The sequence below is a fragment of the Uloborus diversus genome, chromosome 9 (assembly GCF_026930045.1).
Source record: "Uloborus diversus isolate 005 chromosome 9, Udiv.v.3.1, whole genome shotgun sequence".
In the NCBI taxonomy this organism is placed as follows: Eukaryota; Metazoa; Arthropoda; class Arachnida; order Araneae; family Uloboridae; genus Uloborus; species Uloborus diversus.
In genome coordinates this window covers 146580591-146597151 of record NC_072739.1, presented here as the reverse complement: position 1 = coordinate 146597151, position 16561 = coordinate 146580591, and the positions used below count along the sequence as shown (strand labels likewise).

The 16561-nt window shown below is 31.5% G+C and overlaps 1 protein-coding gene across 1 annotated transcript in view; it reads left to right on the top strand.

Annotated features, from left to right (window-relative positions):
* Positions 1-16207, top strand: part of LOC129229439 (BOS complex subunit TMEM147-like) — a 40306-nt gene extending 24099 nt beyond the window's left edge. The window contains 3 exon segments of the mRNA XM_054863749.1: positions 3569-3790; positions 7550-7671; positions 16038-16207. Coding sequence (XP_054719724.1) covers positions 3569-3790; positions 7550-7671; positions 16038-16167 — 474 coding nt within the window. The 3' untranslated portion in view covers positions 16168-16207.
* The last annotated feature ends 354 nt before the right edge of the window (positions 16208-16561 follow it).

Below are 16561 nucleotides of genomic sequence, written 5' to 3'. Positions count from 1 at the left end.
AGAGACTTTCAGCTTTATTATTAGTAAAGATTATGTGAAAAAGGGCGTAAAATTTTAATAAAAAATTAATAAAATCGAATTTTCGAAAAATCGCTTCGAGGTGCACACCCCCATGCTTCAAACTAATTGTGTGTCAAATTTCATGAAAATCGGCTGAACGGTCTAGGCGCTATGCGCGTCACAGAGATCCAAACATCCATACAGAGAGACTTTCAGGTTTGGTATTTAAAAAGAAAGGAAAAGGAGAAAGATAAAGAAGTAAAGAAAAGAAAGATAAAGAAAGATAATTTTCAGAACAAATTCTTTCCCATTTTATTAAATTTCTGTGAAAAATGGGCTTAAAATTGGAATAGAAAAAGAACAAAATCGAATTTTCGAAAAATCGCTTCGAGGTGCACACCACTATGCAACAAACTAACTTTGTGCCAAAATTCATGAAAATCGGCCGAACGGTCTAGGCGCTATGCGCGTCACAGAGATCCAGACATCCAGACATCCTCCAGACAGAGAGAATTTCAGCTTTATTATTAGTAAAGATTATGTGAAAAAGGCCTTAAAATTTTAATAGAAAATTCATAAAATTGAATTTTCGAAAAATCGCTTCGAGGTGCACACCCCCATGCTACAAACTAACTTTGTGCCAAATTTCATGAAAATTGGCCGAACGGTCTAGGCGCTATGCGCGTCACAGAGATCCAGACATCCTACAGACATCCTCCCGAAAGAGAGACTTTCAGCTTTATTATAAGTAAAGATAAAGATAAAGATAAGGAAGACCAAAAGCAGTAGTGTGTACCAAATGGGGGGGGGGGGGGTAGTGTGGGTCATGTCGCAAACTGCGTCACTCCAAAGGGGGTGTTTTTAAATATTATTGATTTTTTAAGGTCTTAAATCGGTAAGGGGGGCAGCCCCCCAACCCCCAATGTCCCCCCGTAACACATTAGGAGCTACTTAATATTCATTGGGGGGGGGGGGAGAAGAGAAAGGAACCCTTTAAAGAATCCAAACGCAATCTGTAGTTTTCACAGTGTAGATATTTTTCAATCTGATTAGATTTAGTATAAATTTTAATCTGACGAAATTTAATCTGATTACTTTAGTTGACTAAATCAATCTGATTAAATTAGTTTGACTAAATTCAATCTGATTAATTTAATCTGAACTAAATCAATCTGAACTAAATTAATTTTTTTAGTCAACTAACGAGTTAGTTTAAACTAACGTTAATCTTCGTCTGCAATTGAATTAAATTTTTAAAATATTAATCTGAACTAAATGGGAGTCAGATTACTTTAGTCGATAGAGGATTTAGTTGATTAATGCCCAACACTGAAGGGAAGGATAACCTGTTTGCTGTTCTCTGTCACCTTAGACAGCTGACCAGAATTCAAAATTTCTGAGCTATTCTGTTGGTTCTCTTTTTTTTTTTTTTTTGCTGCTACATTTTCAATCAGAATGTTCTTGAGTGCTATCAGTGAAGTTGGTAGTTTTGACCTGCCAGGGGATCTGATAGAACTTATGCATATCCTTTCTTATTTTAAAACTCATGTTTTCTTCTTTATGGTGATTTCCATTAAGAGAAAAAGAATCATAATAACCATACAGGAAAAATATGATAATGTTATGAGACTAGAATCGGGTGAAGGTGTTACAAAACTCGCAAAGGAGTTTCATGTTGGCGTGTCAACCAGGGGCGAGTACAGAAAAATCTTTTGGAAGGGGCCCGGGAAATTGAATAGCCCCCCCCCCCCACACACACACATTTGTTGTTTCATAGCATAGTTTTCATGACTTTATTTAAAAAAAATTTTGTATTTTATTTTATTCTAAAAATTTTTTTAGGATTCCTTTAGGTCAATGAATTTACTTTTAAGTACATGAATATTATATGCTGCACTAATATATGTTGAATGTGGACGAAAAACATCTTTAACGTTTCAAATCAATTAATACTATACCCAATATAATGTCACTGAGATGTTATACAGTAAGTGGGGTTTAAATTAGGAACATGTTTATAACACCAGTGCAAAGTTATTAAACTCATACCTCATTTGAGTTTTTATAAATTAATTTATATCTTTACTAATAATAAAGCTAAAAGTCTCTTGGTCTGGATCTCTCTCTGTCAAGCTCTCTGTGATGCGTATAGCACTTAGACCAATCGGCCGATTTTCATGAAATTTGGCGTAGAATTAGTTTATTGCATGGAAATGTGCACCTCGAAGAGATTTTTCAAAAATTCGATTTTGATTTTTTTTCTGAACTAATGTTATGTACTCCCCCTTAGCGACTTTTTCCTGTTGGCGCCAAGAAATCGTTGTATGACGACTTCTGTCATGCATCGTTCCTAGTGATGATTTTTTAGTGCCAACAGAAAAAATTCAGATTAAAAAAAAAACATGATCAAAGCACTTTAGAACGCATTATGTATAAAAACAAGATAAAACAACAGCAAAAAACATCGTGAATATACGCTTCAAAAATACCAAAAATTAGAAAGTTTTTGTACACAAAGAAAAATTACTAGAAGGTATTTAAAATGCTTCAATTAACAAATTATAACAGCTCACCAAAAGATATGTACCAATAGAAATAAAAGCTATTTTCCAACATGCATTTAATCGAGCAAAAACTTTTCTCATACTCTACTAAAAATGAGCAAAGAGATTCCAATAGCAATATTTAAAGCGGAAAACATCCCCAAAATCAATAACTACTTCAGCCAAAATAACAATTAGTTATTCAAATTTCAATGTATGAAAAATAGAAATGTCTCGACAGAACATCCCAAACATAAACAATACAAAAATACCATACATTAATTTGCTATCCAGAAATGCTTTCAAATGTGTGCAAATGGTGTTTTTGATGTGTGTGTTTTATGGAATAATTGTTTTTTTTTTTTTTTTTTTTTTTGATAAAGTTGTAAGATTAATCTCAATCGTATTTTTTTGGGATCAATAAATTATTTACGCTTAATAAGAAAGTGCTGTATCTTGACCATTCTTACTTTAAATAAAGAAATGGTTTGTCCAAATTGTTGCCTCTGAGATATAAAAAGATAACACAATTAGATTCTTCAATTTAAGAATTTTAGTTTTTTAAATTTAAAAGTAGTTTTGAAAATTACTTAGAAACAAATCAAATTATGTTCAACTTTTAAAACAATGAAGAGAATTAGAATGATTTGTACTATTTCCTCTTGCATCAATAACTTTATTTCATCAATAGAAGCTGTACGATAAATGCATGCAAAAAATCAGCCAAGAAGATTTTCTTTGTTAAATTTAAAAATATGATCATAAAACTATTAGACTACCTGTATGCCTCTTTTCATGACTACCTAAGTATAATAATTTAGTGTAGATGTTACATATTGGCAAACATACACACATGCAAACTTATTTTTTCAATAATTGAAGATTTCGTATACATAGATATCTTTAATGTATGAAAATTTGTTATCTGAGGCTTAAATTGGTTTTTCTCAATAAATGCAATGATTGGTGACAATTAAAACTCAATGAGATTAATATATTAGTTTTATCAATCATTTCTTTTTTAGGAATTTTTGAAAAATACTGTTGATGTAGCGGATCTGATTGGATTGCACATAGTAATGACGAAGTTTGCTGGTAAAGGTGAAACGAAATTTTTGGTTGCTGGTTTAGGTTGGGCGTCGGCAGAACTGTTGATGACTCGACTTGTCCCATTATGGGTAGGAGCTAGAAGTGTGGAATTTGATTGGAAATATTTGCAAATGAGTTTTGATTCAAATATTAGTTTAGTAAGTATGATTTATCTGTCTGGTAAAATTATTGACATGAGTGTGTTAATGAAAAATAAATACTAAAGATTCAATTGCCTTTATTTTATTTATTTTATTGTTCATACCAGGGTTGGCTTTCTGCCGGTAGAAACTGGTTTCTGCCCTGCCGGTGGCAGAAATTGGTTGCAACCGGTAAAAACCGGCAGAAACTGGCAAAAATTAAAAAGCATCTTTATTAATTCATATAATTACAAAATGATATTTGTTTAAGTAAACTAAAAACTAATTCCATTTCATCATTGTAAAATATAAAACTCATTATCCTTGATTTAGTTTGATCAAAAAGAGAACTGTTAAACTGCAGATGCTCATAACATTTGGATTAATCTAAAGGACAAGAATCTTAAGGGCACTTAAGAAAAAGAAGTGACATACAGATTTAAACAGGCAGTTACTGGTTGTCATTTGCTATCTTATAGGTGTCGTCTAAAATGCTTGGGATTAAAATTATCATGTGCTCAAGAAGAAAATGCCAGAATTTTACTTGCCGATAGTAACCTTGATTTTATACCTAATATCACATCTTTACAAAACAAATTGACTCTATTTCCAAAAACTTATTTTTCCAGTCATATTTTAAAACCACCCCAGTTACTACATAGTGGATCAGTTTAAAAATGTGTACAATTGATGAAAGTTTCATGAATCTTTGCTGGCTCCTTGATGGCATTGCCATCTAGTACTTCTTCTGTTGCGAGAAAATTCTGTTATTTCTTCTCTATTCATATTAAATTAAGAAATCATATTTTCAATCCACCTTTTCTTAGAGACAGCTGCAGAGTGCAAAAAACGTAATGTTTGATTTTTAATGATATTGTAATTAAATTGTGCTTTGGCTAACATTTCATTATTTTTCTGTGCTAAATTCCTATTGGGTATTAAAGATTTCTTTTATGTCATTTTTTGAGTTTTTGCCAGTTTCTGCCACAAGTGTGGCAGAAATGGGTTTTTTGCCATGCCGGTTTTAACCGGTTTCTACCAGTGGTTTTAACCACCTCGGCAGAAACTTGCCAGCCCTGGTTCATACATATACAGGGTGTTTCTATTTAACCTGCAAGTACTTTATTTTTGCAACCGTTAGTCCTAGATGCATTTTTCTAGTTGTAAAAATGTTCAAAATTAAATAAAGGGTTAAGATATTGAAAGTTTAAAGCAAAAAAGAAGAAACTACTCAAAAAATACAAAATTTAACTTTTTATACCAGACCTAGGCCCTCTAACTTATGTTTAGGGAAATAATTTCCTTTGAAAAACAATTTCAACAAAAAAAAATTGTCATTAGTACGACCAATATTCATCAAAATATCTAACGCAGCGTTTTGTGACTTTCACTTCATTTACACTCACCGTTAATAAAAGCTTTTGGAGGGAAATGTAGTGGCTAACAAGCTTTTGAAATTAATATGTGTGCAAGAGAGGTGTATTTAAAATTGTGGGAGCTTTTGTACTGAATTTTTGCATATCATGGCATGACATTTGCACTTATTTTTGAATAGCAATGAAAAGTATAATTATTTGGGGTTTTTTTAACTTTGACAACCTGTCATTCTTCTGAAAGGGTGATAAACTCCAATGGCATCTTTTGCATGGCCACTGAAAACTTTTAACTCTAATATCTCCTGGAGTTTTGGTCCTACAAATGTCAAATTTTTTGTGTTAGTAATAGTTTTCAATGGAGATTTTTTCTCTAAATATAAGTTAGGGAACACAGGGTACATACACAAAGATTTTCTATTTTTTGACTGATTTTTTTTTCTTGCTTCAATTTCTCAACTCTGCATCCAATTTTCGATTTTTTTCAATTGGAAGTATGTATTTAGGACTAATGGCTGGAATAATAGAGATCTTGCAGGTTAACCTGAAACACCCAATATATGTTGGTGCAATTTATTTATTCTATATTTATTTCATTATTTATATTTTTAAATTATAATTAGTAACAGAAGAACATGACGTTTTTATGACCACACAAGTCCAATTCCATGCTTACTCTTCTTTCACCAATGCTTCTAGATATGCAAGAAATGTCTTCACCATTCAAAACTGTGTACTCAGTTTATCCAAATTTTCATTTAGAGTTTTTAATCATACTTTTTAAGTTATCTGTGAGTAACGGAAATAAAAATTAAGAAGGCTCCCCAATGGTTGGATGATACATTCAACTTAATTAGACTTGCCAGATTACTCAAATGTTCAAGTGGAACCCCCTTCCATGCACTGTGAGCTTTCAAAAGACCCTGGGTGGGTTTTTGGATGTTTTACAGGGCAGCTCATTCTCAATGCTATAAATAAATGGTTACTAATTATGAGCCTAAAACAGAGGAACTTAAAATTGACAAAAACAGATAAATTTCTTACATGTTTTTATTTACAAGTTATTATAGTAAGCAGAAATATTTTGAAAGAAGAATAATTAGTTGAACAATATTTTCATATCATCCTTTTTAGTTTCAATCTTGTTGTAAAAATCCTCACAAGTTAGGCCGATATTAATTGTATACATCAATTTTCAAATGAGATAGTAATCATCCTAAATATTCCTTCAAAATTAATTATTTTAAGACTTTTTTATGGTCATCTATAATCAAATTTACTTTTTACTGGGACCCAAAGTAATTCGGCCAGGACAGCGGGATTTCATCTGAAAACTAGGACTGTCCCGGTCAAACTGGGATGTCTGGCAAGCCTCATTTTTTTTAATATTACGTTTAACTTTTTTCTTTTGGCAATGTTATTTATTACACTATAAATGTGCAGGGTGTCCCAAACTAAAAGTTTTGGGAGGGAGAATTTCTCAATTGAAACCCATTCACTATCGCTTCTCCTGCATTGATGAACAACTCACTTTATCAGTTAGCTTATTAGTGCAGTCAAACCTCAGATAATATTTTCTGTTAGAGCCACTGATAGGGCTCTAACAGAAAAAATTATTATGAAAGATAGAAATCTAATTCTGTATAAAAAAAATGAGACAATGAAAATTTACTGTTGTTTATCTTTCTTTAGTGTTAGAAAACATACATATTTGGAATACGTAAAAAATATAAATACAATTCTTATACATAAAAAGCATTTTTCAATTCTGTAAGTTACTTTAATTTTTAATTTCAACTTAATTAGGTATACATGTTGACTACATATATGTTTGATGTATACAGTTTAGTTATACCTTTATAAAGTAGTTTTTATATGGGGCAGGAGAAAAGTTAATTCTTAAGATGTGGTGTATGTGTGTGTGATTTCTGGTATAGTGAAACTTCTCTGAGCGGCCACCCAATTGTTTTATAAAATTTCGGGCATTCAGAGGGGGTGGCCGCTTTAAAAGGTTTTCGTTATAGTTGAAATATGCTTTCTATAATAAATAATATAAGCAAGTCTAACACATAAAATGAAGTTCGAGACTTTTCTGAAGGGGAAGTAGTTTTAATTATCGTTTAGGTTTTTCTAAAAAAGGATGCATTTTGTGACTTAAGTTTTTACACTTCTCCAAACGCTGTTTTAAATTTGTTTTTCAGTTAAAAATGAAAATCTCTAACCAGTCTGTTTGTCATTGCATCCGAATTTCTGTTGACTTTATCTATTATCCCTAAAATCACTTCAGTTTAGATTGCAGATGAATGAAACAATGAAAAACAGAAATTTATTACTTGACTTTGACTACTGTTCAGTAAAATATTAGAAAATTTTCATATAGTAACTGAAGATATTGTTTACATAGGTTCATCACATAACAACAGCAACTTTGGTATGGCTTTGGAGTCGACATGATCTAAGAAAGACTCACTTGCCTATAGTTATGGTTTTACTTGCAGCAGGTTGTTACAGACCTTTAATTATAGAGTAAGTTTTGTTTTCTTTGTTTGCCTAAAGTGGGAAGAGTGGTAAAAATCATAAATTTTAAATTAACATAATTTATTTTGTAAAGAGATAATTCAAATTTATACTAATATTTTGAGTTATTCCGTTAACTCACTCTTTGCAGATCAAAAATGAAAAATGCATGGTGCTTTTGTATTATTATTCTTTGTGGTCTTAGGAGTGCTATTTAACCGAACTTCGTTGACTGGGGCTATTTTCAAAATTTGCTTACATATGTTGTCCCAGATAAAAAAAAAAAAAGATGAAAATGAAGCATAATTTATATTTCAAATTAAATGAAAACAATGTATTACATTAAAAATGCTATACTAAATATTTAATCATCCAAAAAGTCTATAAAAAATAAACAAATTTCAATTATGAGAATCGAGCCAAAAATGTTTGCTCCTTTCCAATTTTCTAAAGTTTAATTTTTGCTTCTGTAAACTTAATTGTCTAAAAATTTAAATGCATTACATTATTTTTATACATTGACTATCAGTATATGATATTAATAATAAAGATATTAATTAAAGGAATTTTTTTCTTTAAGGACTAAATTGAAATATTTTGTCTCCCAGTTCTTGTCAAGTCCATCACCATAAGTTTATTTTAATTAAAATAAGTTTTAATGTTGCCAAAAAAGGGCAGCAGATACTCGGTTATTGCATCAGACTAGTTAATTATTTACTTCTAGCCATTTTGTTTCCTTCAGTTGAACAGCATTGCAGTAGTAGCAAGTGTAAGAATTCTTCAAGGTTAGTATTTTTATTCTTTATCAAGTCCATTACCATAGATTTTAATATTAATTTTGCATTTTCAAAGCTTTTATACTTAATTATTTTTTATTATACAAGTTTAAAAAATATTTTTTTTTTTCTAATTTTTATATTATACAAACTAGCCATATTAATGTTTTGATTTTAATGTTGAGTCCGTTACCATGTTATGGTAACAGATTTGACAGAAAGTAACATTTGATATTACTTCACTGTTGTATTTATAAAGTTAATTTTCCATTAAGATGGCTTTAACACCTGCTGAGAAGCAAAGGCAATATAGAGAAAGGCTGAAAATCAATACTGAAAAATTTAAAGTCCAAAATAAAGACAAAAAAAAAATGTAAGTTTTTCTTCATTGCAATCAGTGACATTCAGAAGTTCCTAAAAAAACGTCTGCTTTGTAATCATTGTGAGAGTTTTACTAAGCATTAAATTGATTTTATTTAGCAATTAATAATGAATTACTAATTGAAGCAAAAATAACTTATTAGATAGCCAAGTTTTCTATGATATTTTTTTTTTAAATATATTTCATACCATAATGCTTAAGTTTATTTTAATCTAATTTTGGTTTGCTTCCAATTTGTTATTTTAAATTTTAAGGAGATTTAAAAACTAAATAAAGTAAAAAAAAAAAAAAAAGCAGTCCTGGACTTGAAATTTTGTGAGAAGTTTTTTTTTTTTTTTTTTTTTAACGTAAATTTTTACTACAGTTCTAAATTCAGCAAAGTTCTTTATTTGTATGATTTTCTTCAGAGTCTCAGATAAAATACTAAACAATTCCTTTAATTTACTTCTAAAGTGGGCAACCACGTAACAAACCATTCACTGTACAAAATACCTTAATAATTCTACTTTTTTTTTTTGAAACAAAGAATTGATAAATTTTGTTATTTTGCAGGAAAAGGAGTACCTGGAGGAAAAATCACTGATTTATCAGTAAGAGAACAAAGAAAATATTGGTGTGAGAAGCAAGCTGAATGTTGTCTAAGAAATATTCAGTCATTAATTACTTCTTCAGCACAGAAAGATCAGCTTGAAACTACCTCTTCCATTTAAGTTAAATTTGCTGGAAGTAAAAGACGGGAGCGCAACAAGGTGTGTAAAAGTAGAAGCAAACTGGCAAGTGACCACTTAAAGTTGCAGAAGATTAATGAACCACATCATCCAGCTGAAATGTATAAGAAAATATGGTTAAGGCAAGTACAAAATAAAAAGACCAAAAATAAAGTACCTTTTTTTTCACTCCATAGTCCCCGTACCTACCACTTTTTGTGGCTTAACCAGTTGGATGGGATCCTGAAGACAGCTCTGATTTTTTGAACCAGACCAGAAACCGAGCAATCTCAGGTCCAACACCCCCAGATGTATCGTTTCACTTAGAGGACTTTGTGACCACGAGCATATTTAACGTTCCCCAGTCACCATGAATGAAGACAGTGGATCTTCGACCAGCGAGAATCAAACCCTGGAGACTCCGGTCACAAGTCCGACGTATTACCAATCAGGCCACCACGGCCCCAAAAATTAAGTACCAGAAGATCTATTAACTCCGCAAGCAAAAACAAGAGTTACTGTGGAAAAGTATTTTAAACGTTAAGGGGGTAGAAATCATCCAGTTGCACGCCAATTATTTTTGTATAATGTTTTTAAACAAATGTTAACAGATATAAAACTGCAAGCAAAAAGAAGAAAAGACTATAATTCAAGAGATATTGACTAACAAATATCAAAATAGTGAAAAGGATCGCCTTCAGTTCTGTATTGGTATATTGGAATATCAATTTTACCATCCAACTAGTACCTGAGGAAAAGAACTTGGCTTTAAAGTTAAAAAATATATGATTTTTTTCTTTTTTTTTTGTAAGAGATGATAATCATCGAGTCACTGCGGGCAAAAAAAGTAACAGTCACAAGAACACAAAAAAAGCAGCAAAAGCGTTGCTTGTCAGACAGGGGCGGATCTAGAAATATTTGTTAGGGGGGTCAGGTACCAATGGCCAGCATAATAAGGCACCCTTTATATGCTACGGACAGCCTCCGCCAAATGAGATCAAAGCCCTTTCAAATCCCCCCCCCCCCCCCCCCCCGCCCAAAAAAAATATTCAGTGGTGCAACCTGTGTAATGAATCATATTCCCTCAAATTTTCATCAAAAGTAATATTTATTTTGTCAGTCAAGGCTGATCTTGTTGATAAGAGATTACAGCTATAAATAGTTAGATTTTTTTTGAACATAGACATTTTATAGCATACACAACATATGGTTTCAGGTAGAAGAGTGCTTTCAAAAAACGTAAGCTCATTGAAGATGATTGTTCTTTGGAAAATGAACAAAAATATCAAAAAAGCAATAGCACAGTAATATTTTTTCGAATCTAAAAATTTGAAGTTTGATAATAATCATGGAAAAATTCTCATCACAGGGGGTCAGCTGACCCTTTGACCCTCCCCTGAATCCGCCCTTGTTGTCGGATACAATGCTTAACTTGCATAAAAAAAAATTGTTCCAAAAAGCCTAATTCATTTTATCATATACTACATTTACTAGATTTTGTCCTTTTTATGTACTTACCCTAAAAGCAGATAATAGGAACACCTATGCATGTGTGATACATTCAAATGTAAAGTTAAAAATTCAAAAGTTGGTCAGTATAAAGGCATTGCAAATGAATGACTTAAAGTCACTATATTCATTTCCGTGTGTGATTTCGATTCTATTGATTGTATGTATAATAACTATTCCCAATGTAAGGAGAACGAAATTGCTATAAATGAGTCTTAACAAATCTGATATTATTACTTGTTTTCCTGGGAAAGAAAGAAATTAAGCAAAAAATAGTTGTAGGCATACACAAAAAAAAAAGAAAGAAATATTATCTAAAACAATATCTAAAGAAAAAAAGGAAAGAACAGTCAGTTTGTCAGTAGAAAATTTTGAAGCTGATTTAATACATTTTACAAAACAGGCGTTTAATATTAATCAACAATTTATAGCTTATCGAATGTATAAAGCTAATCTGGGTGCTAACACAGCTCTATCTATTATACATTAGATTTTCCAAAAACTATTCACGTAAATTGAGCAAAGAAGGGCAGCTCCATTTTGGTGGTTTAAGAGCTCAAGCTACACTTCATATATTTATTCTGTATACTTGTATATTGGAGAGGAAAATGATCCTATTTCTTGTACAATTTCATCTAGTAATGACCATAGTACTGAAACAATATGGGCTCATTTAAAACCATTTTTGCAAAATTACTTAAAAGCAAAACACCCAATTTCACTTATTTTTCAGATTGTCCTTTGACGCAGTATTGACAGAAGCAAGTTTTTTATTTATTTTCACAATTTTTATTTGACAACTAGTGGAACCCTCAAGGCTTTGCCCGTAATAGAAAAATTACAAGGTTTTTTTGGTTCCCCTGTATATTTACAAATAATGTATGGTGAATTTTCTCTCCAATTGGCTTGTACCCATGTTACGGTTCCACGTTATGATAATTTTGTATCTCGCCAATTGACTTGTGCCCATGTTACGGTTCCACGTTATGATAATTTCGTAATTTACTCGTCCAATACGTCCAACTTATGATAGTTTTGTTCTTAAAATTGGAATAGAAAAAGAACCACATCGAATTTTCAAAAAATCGTTTCAAGGTGCACACTCCCATGCTACAAACTAACTTTGTGCCAAATTTCATGAAAATCGACCGAATGGTCTTGGCGCTATGCGCATCACAGAGATCCAAACATCCTCCGGACATCCAGACAGAGAGACTTTCAGCTTTATTCTTAGTAAAGATAAAAAAGATGGATATGAAAAAGGTACGTGGTCATATTTTGAGGCTGGCCATGACAAAGCAGCTGCTGATGGTGTAGGAGCTGTAATAAAAAGAATGGCTGATTGTTTAGCGTCTTATGGAATAGATATTCTTGATGCCTATCAGCTGTATGGAAATTTTCATGGAAAAACGATTGTTAAGATCTTTTTTATTGATGATGATGATATTCAATGCATGCAAAAAAATGTACCATCTGAAATATCAGCTCTTACTAGTACATTTAATGTGCACCAGGTTCTTACTAAAGAAAAAGGAAAATTCTTTCATAGAAATGTCAGCTGTTACTGCCGAAGAGATGGGTTTGTAAATGCTTTCTTACGAAGGAATTTACCTACAGGAATGATGTTGAACCACAAAAGTATCAAGTACAAAATTACCCTAGCAAAAAATAATTTATTCTAGTTCCTCTGATAGTAATATTGCTATTAATATTAATAATGCATTCAACACAGAAGTTGGGGGGAAAAGATAATTTTCAGATGAGGTATCTATCAACAAAATGTATGAAGGCTCTGATATTTTAGTAGAATAAATCAAAATAAATGATGAGGGTGACATTAAAATCATGTCCCCTAAAAGGAAATGACTCCAAAAGAAAAATCCATCCAGATGAAAGTGACATATCATACATTGATTTTGATCAAATCATTGCTATCCTTCCTCAACCAAAACTAATTATGAGGGGAAACAGAATTTTCTATGAATTTCCCATGCCACTCAATACAATTGAAAAATGAAGTTTCATTTGTGCTGTTATTTGTTTACGTGTCATGCACTTGTTTAATGTTGAAATAAATGTAACTTTTTTTGTATTAGTGAAGTCTTGGTTATTTGTACTGTAATCTATGAAAAAATGTTTGCAGTGACAATATGTTCCGTATTTAGAACAAAGATTTTGTTTAATTCATATGTACCGAAAATGACTTTTCTGTACATTTGTAAAAAATATGTCATTATAATGAAAGAATACACTTATATGTATGTTTATAACCTTGAAAATATTATAAAAATTATGGTAACAGACTTGACATTTGGTTATGGATTTAGATCAATTTCGTTACCAAGTGTCAAGTTTGTTACCATGCAGTTTTTTAATGATATTTTCATAATGTATGTATTTTTTTCCAGTTGTTTGAGATATTTCCATCAAATATGATACAAAGATATAATTATCTTGAAAATGAATAATTTTAATAAAATTATACTATTTTTATTGGAAGAGTTTACTTGCAAAATTTCATAAGTGCTTGAAACTAAGTGCTATTTGAATGCTTTTATTTCAAATCAATTCAAGTATTGTTCAGAAACATCATTTTAAAATTCAAGGACACAAGCAGTTTCAAATAAAGTTTATTTTGGGCAGTGTAATATAATTTAAAGGCGAGAATTTTTATTAATTTTATATGGTAACAGACTTGACAAATTCCCTTGAAACTTAACATTACAACAGTATTTTCATACTTAATTATGCATCCAAGTGCCAACCAATTACTTTTTCATATACCCTAAATGTGTGACTTAACAACTATTTGTATTTCTAAGAGAAATTATCAAATTAAAAAATAAATGTAAAAAAAAAACTGAAATGTAAGCATATGGTAAAACTGACCTACTGACATTAATTGTGCGTAGTGTTAGAAAGGGTTTTGACCAAATAAGAGGAGTAACTGCCCTCATCAAGACAAAAAGTATTTTCTAGGAACCTAAGGTCACATTCCACTACGAGTGATACAGTCTCTTATTTAGAAGTGTAAGGCATGCCATATGAAGCAGCAACTATGTGACATAGAGATGCTGCTTTGTCTCTTTTCAAGATGTCTATAGATGGGTTTTTATAAGTTATGGTATTATTATTTTGCTGCCTTTTCATTGTTGACAGTTCAAGTAGAATATATCAATTTATACTTTTCGGCTACTACTGTTATATACAGTCAAACCTCCCAATAGCGGACACCGTCCGGACCAAAGTTGAAGATAACGGGGAGCCTGAATTTACAATGACATTTTAATTTTTTATTTTAAACCTGCACATACAGTGTATAATTCTAAATTAAATTAATGAGTAGTGCTTATATAAGTGTACTTAATACTTACTGCTTACATAAGTATACTTAATAGTCTACTTAAGTTACCCAATAAGTAAATAATCCACTGGATATTTCAGGAAAATAAATAGAAAGGCATTTTTTATATGCTATATCATTTATTTGAAAAAAATTGTTAAAACTGTTTGCTTTGCATGGTTAGAGGTATAATAAACTCTTTTTTCTAAATGAATTTTTAGCTTGTTGGCTAGTTCCAATCCTTCATAATCATCCGCCTTCATGAAAAACTGCTCTAAACTTTGAGTGGGCATCTTTACTATTGACTACTGTATAGCAAAATGTCCTCTCTATTTCATCATAATCTTCTTCTTCATTTTCTTCCCCTCCTGTTCCATCGCTCAGTTCCGGAAGACTGGTGATGTCGAAGTTTACATCTTCGGTAACCAAATTACTATCAGCGCACAAGTACTCCTCAATTTCTATGGAAGTATCAATCGGCTACTTTTCACTCATTATCCTGGCAATACTGTGCCGATTCCTCATCAGTATCTGGAGGAAAAGTGATAACTTACGATGTTTAAACGAAAAGCTGAAAGGCTAAATTTGGTAAGTCAGTCAACAATGTTACATGCTTATACAAGCAGAGATAATATCACGCAGTGGAAGGTGCAGAATCAAATGTTAATGTGAAGAAATGAACATTGGAAACTTGTTTAAAATCTTACCAAAAATTTATTGGTCCATGGAAACTAAAATAAATAAACTAACAAAATAAGTTTATAAGAATAAACCCTGGCCATAAGCGGAGGTGGAGTTCGCAACTCCCCAACACCTATCGGACCTAACTCACAAGAGGCTGACAAACACAAAAGAAGAGAGAGAGAGAACGATTGGAATCGTTCACTATTTATACTTGCCTCATTTGCATATGATTGGGCATCAAAGGATGCCAACCTAAAACTGAAACTTTACACGTGCCGAAAGAGTTGAGAAGTTAATCTAATTTGAATAAAGTAAATTTTATATTACATTACATTAGGAATGAGAACGCGGATAAATATCGTTTACCGATGTCTATCAAAAAGGACACGGCGCTGACGCTTGTCTCCTGAAATCTAGTTGGAGAAGGGGGGCGTATACGGTTAAGTTGCACGAGAGTTTTTTCCTTTTGAATGAATCCCTCTGTCATGCGAACTGATAAAAGGAAGTACTGTGTGAAAGGAGAAAGTTTTTTTTTCTTCTGTTTTTTTTTTGCTGGAATTTCGTGCATGGAATGAAAACAAAGCTTTCATAAGCTTCGACTTAAAAGTTCTACTTGAATGACTCCTGTTTTCGGAGAAATAGTGGTGTTAATCCTCCTATCGGTACTGGTTAGTCTCAGAACATCGTAACGGAGTAGAAAAATGCTTGCCACAAAAGCAGTGCTGAGCAAAATCTTGTCAGACACAGAAAAATAAAATGAAACTCGGCTGATTTACTGTCCTCTAACGAGGAGTGAAATACATTATACACCCATCTCGAGGGTCTGGAAATTCAGAAACTGTGCTCTAACAGGGAGTGTCCGCTATTTGGGAGTGTCCGTAAAGGGAGGTTTGACTGTATTGTGTTTCAAATTTATTGTGATTTATTTGTAGTTGCTTAGATTTAGTAAATTATGTATGTTATTTTGATTTTAGGTTGTTTACTACGATTTTGGGACTTGGAGCTTGGGCTATCCTGGCTGTTAAAGCAGCAAGTGCTGTTTCTATTGGTCTTGTTTCCATGCACATATATTTCAGCATAACTCAAGGCCTTAATTCATATTAATATGTAATTTATTTATTAATAATAAAATAAAATATTTAAATGGTGTTCTTTTTTGAAAGTCTAAATTTTTGAATATTTGAACTGCCTTAAAAATCTTAATCATTTTAAAATGATACCAATCGATCTATTGCTGTTGTTTAGTAGATTTTACTTTTAAAATATTTTACATTTTAAAAAAGAGAGAGCTGCTAATAAATTATTTCTTATTATTTTGGAAGAGTAGTCCTTTAAAATATGTTTTTACTTGCTTTAAGAATTTTTAACTAGATTACTTCTTTTTGAATCAACACCAGACGACTCTTTAAGTAGCACTGATTTTTTTTGTGTTCAGTAAACCATTTTGTATCATAAGAACCAACCAGCTGTGTTTACTCTTTTTTTTTTTTTTTTTTGG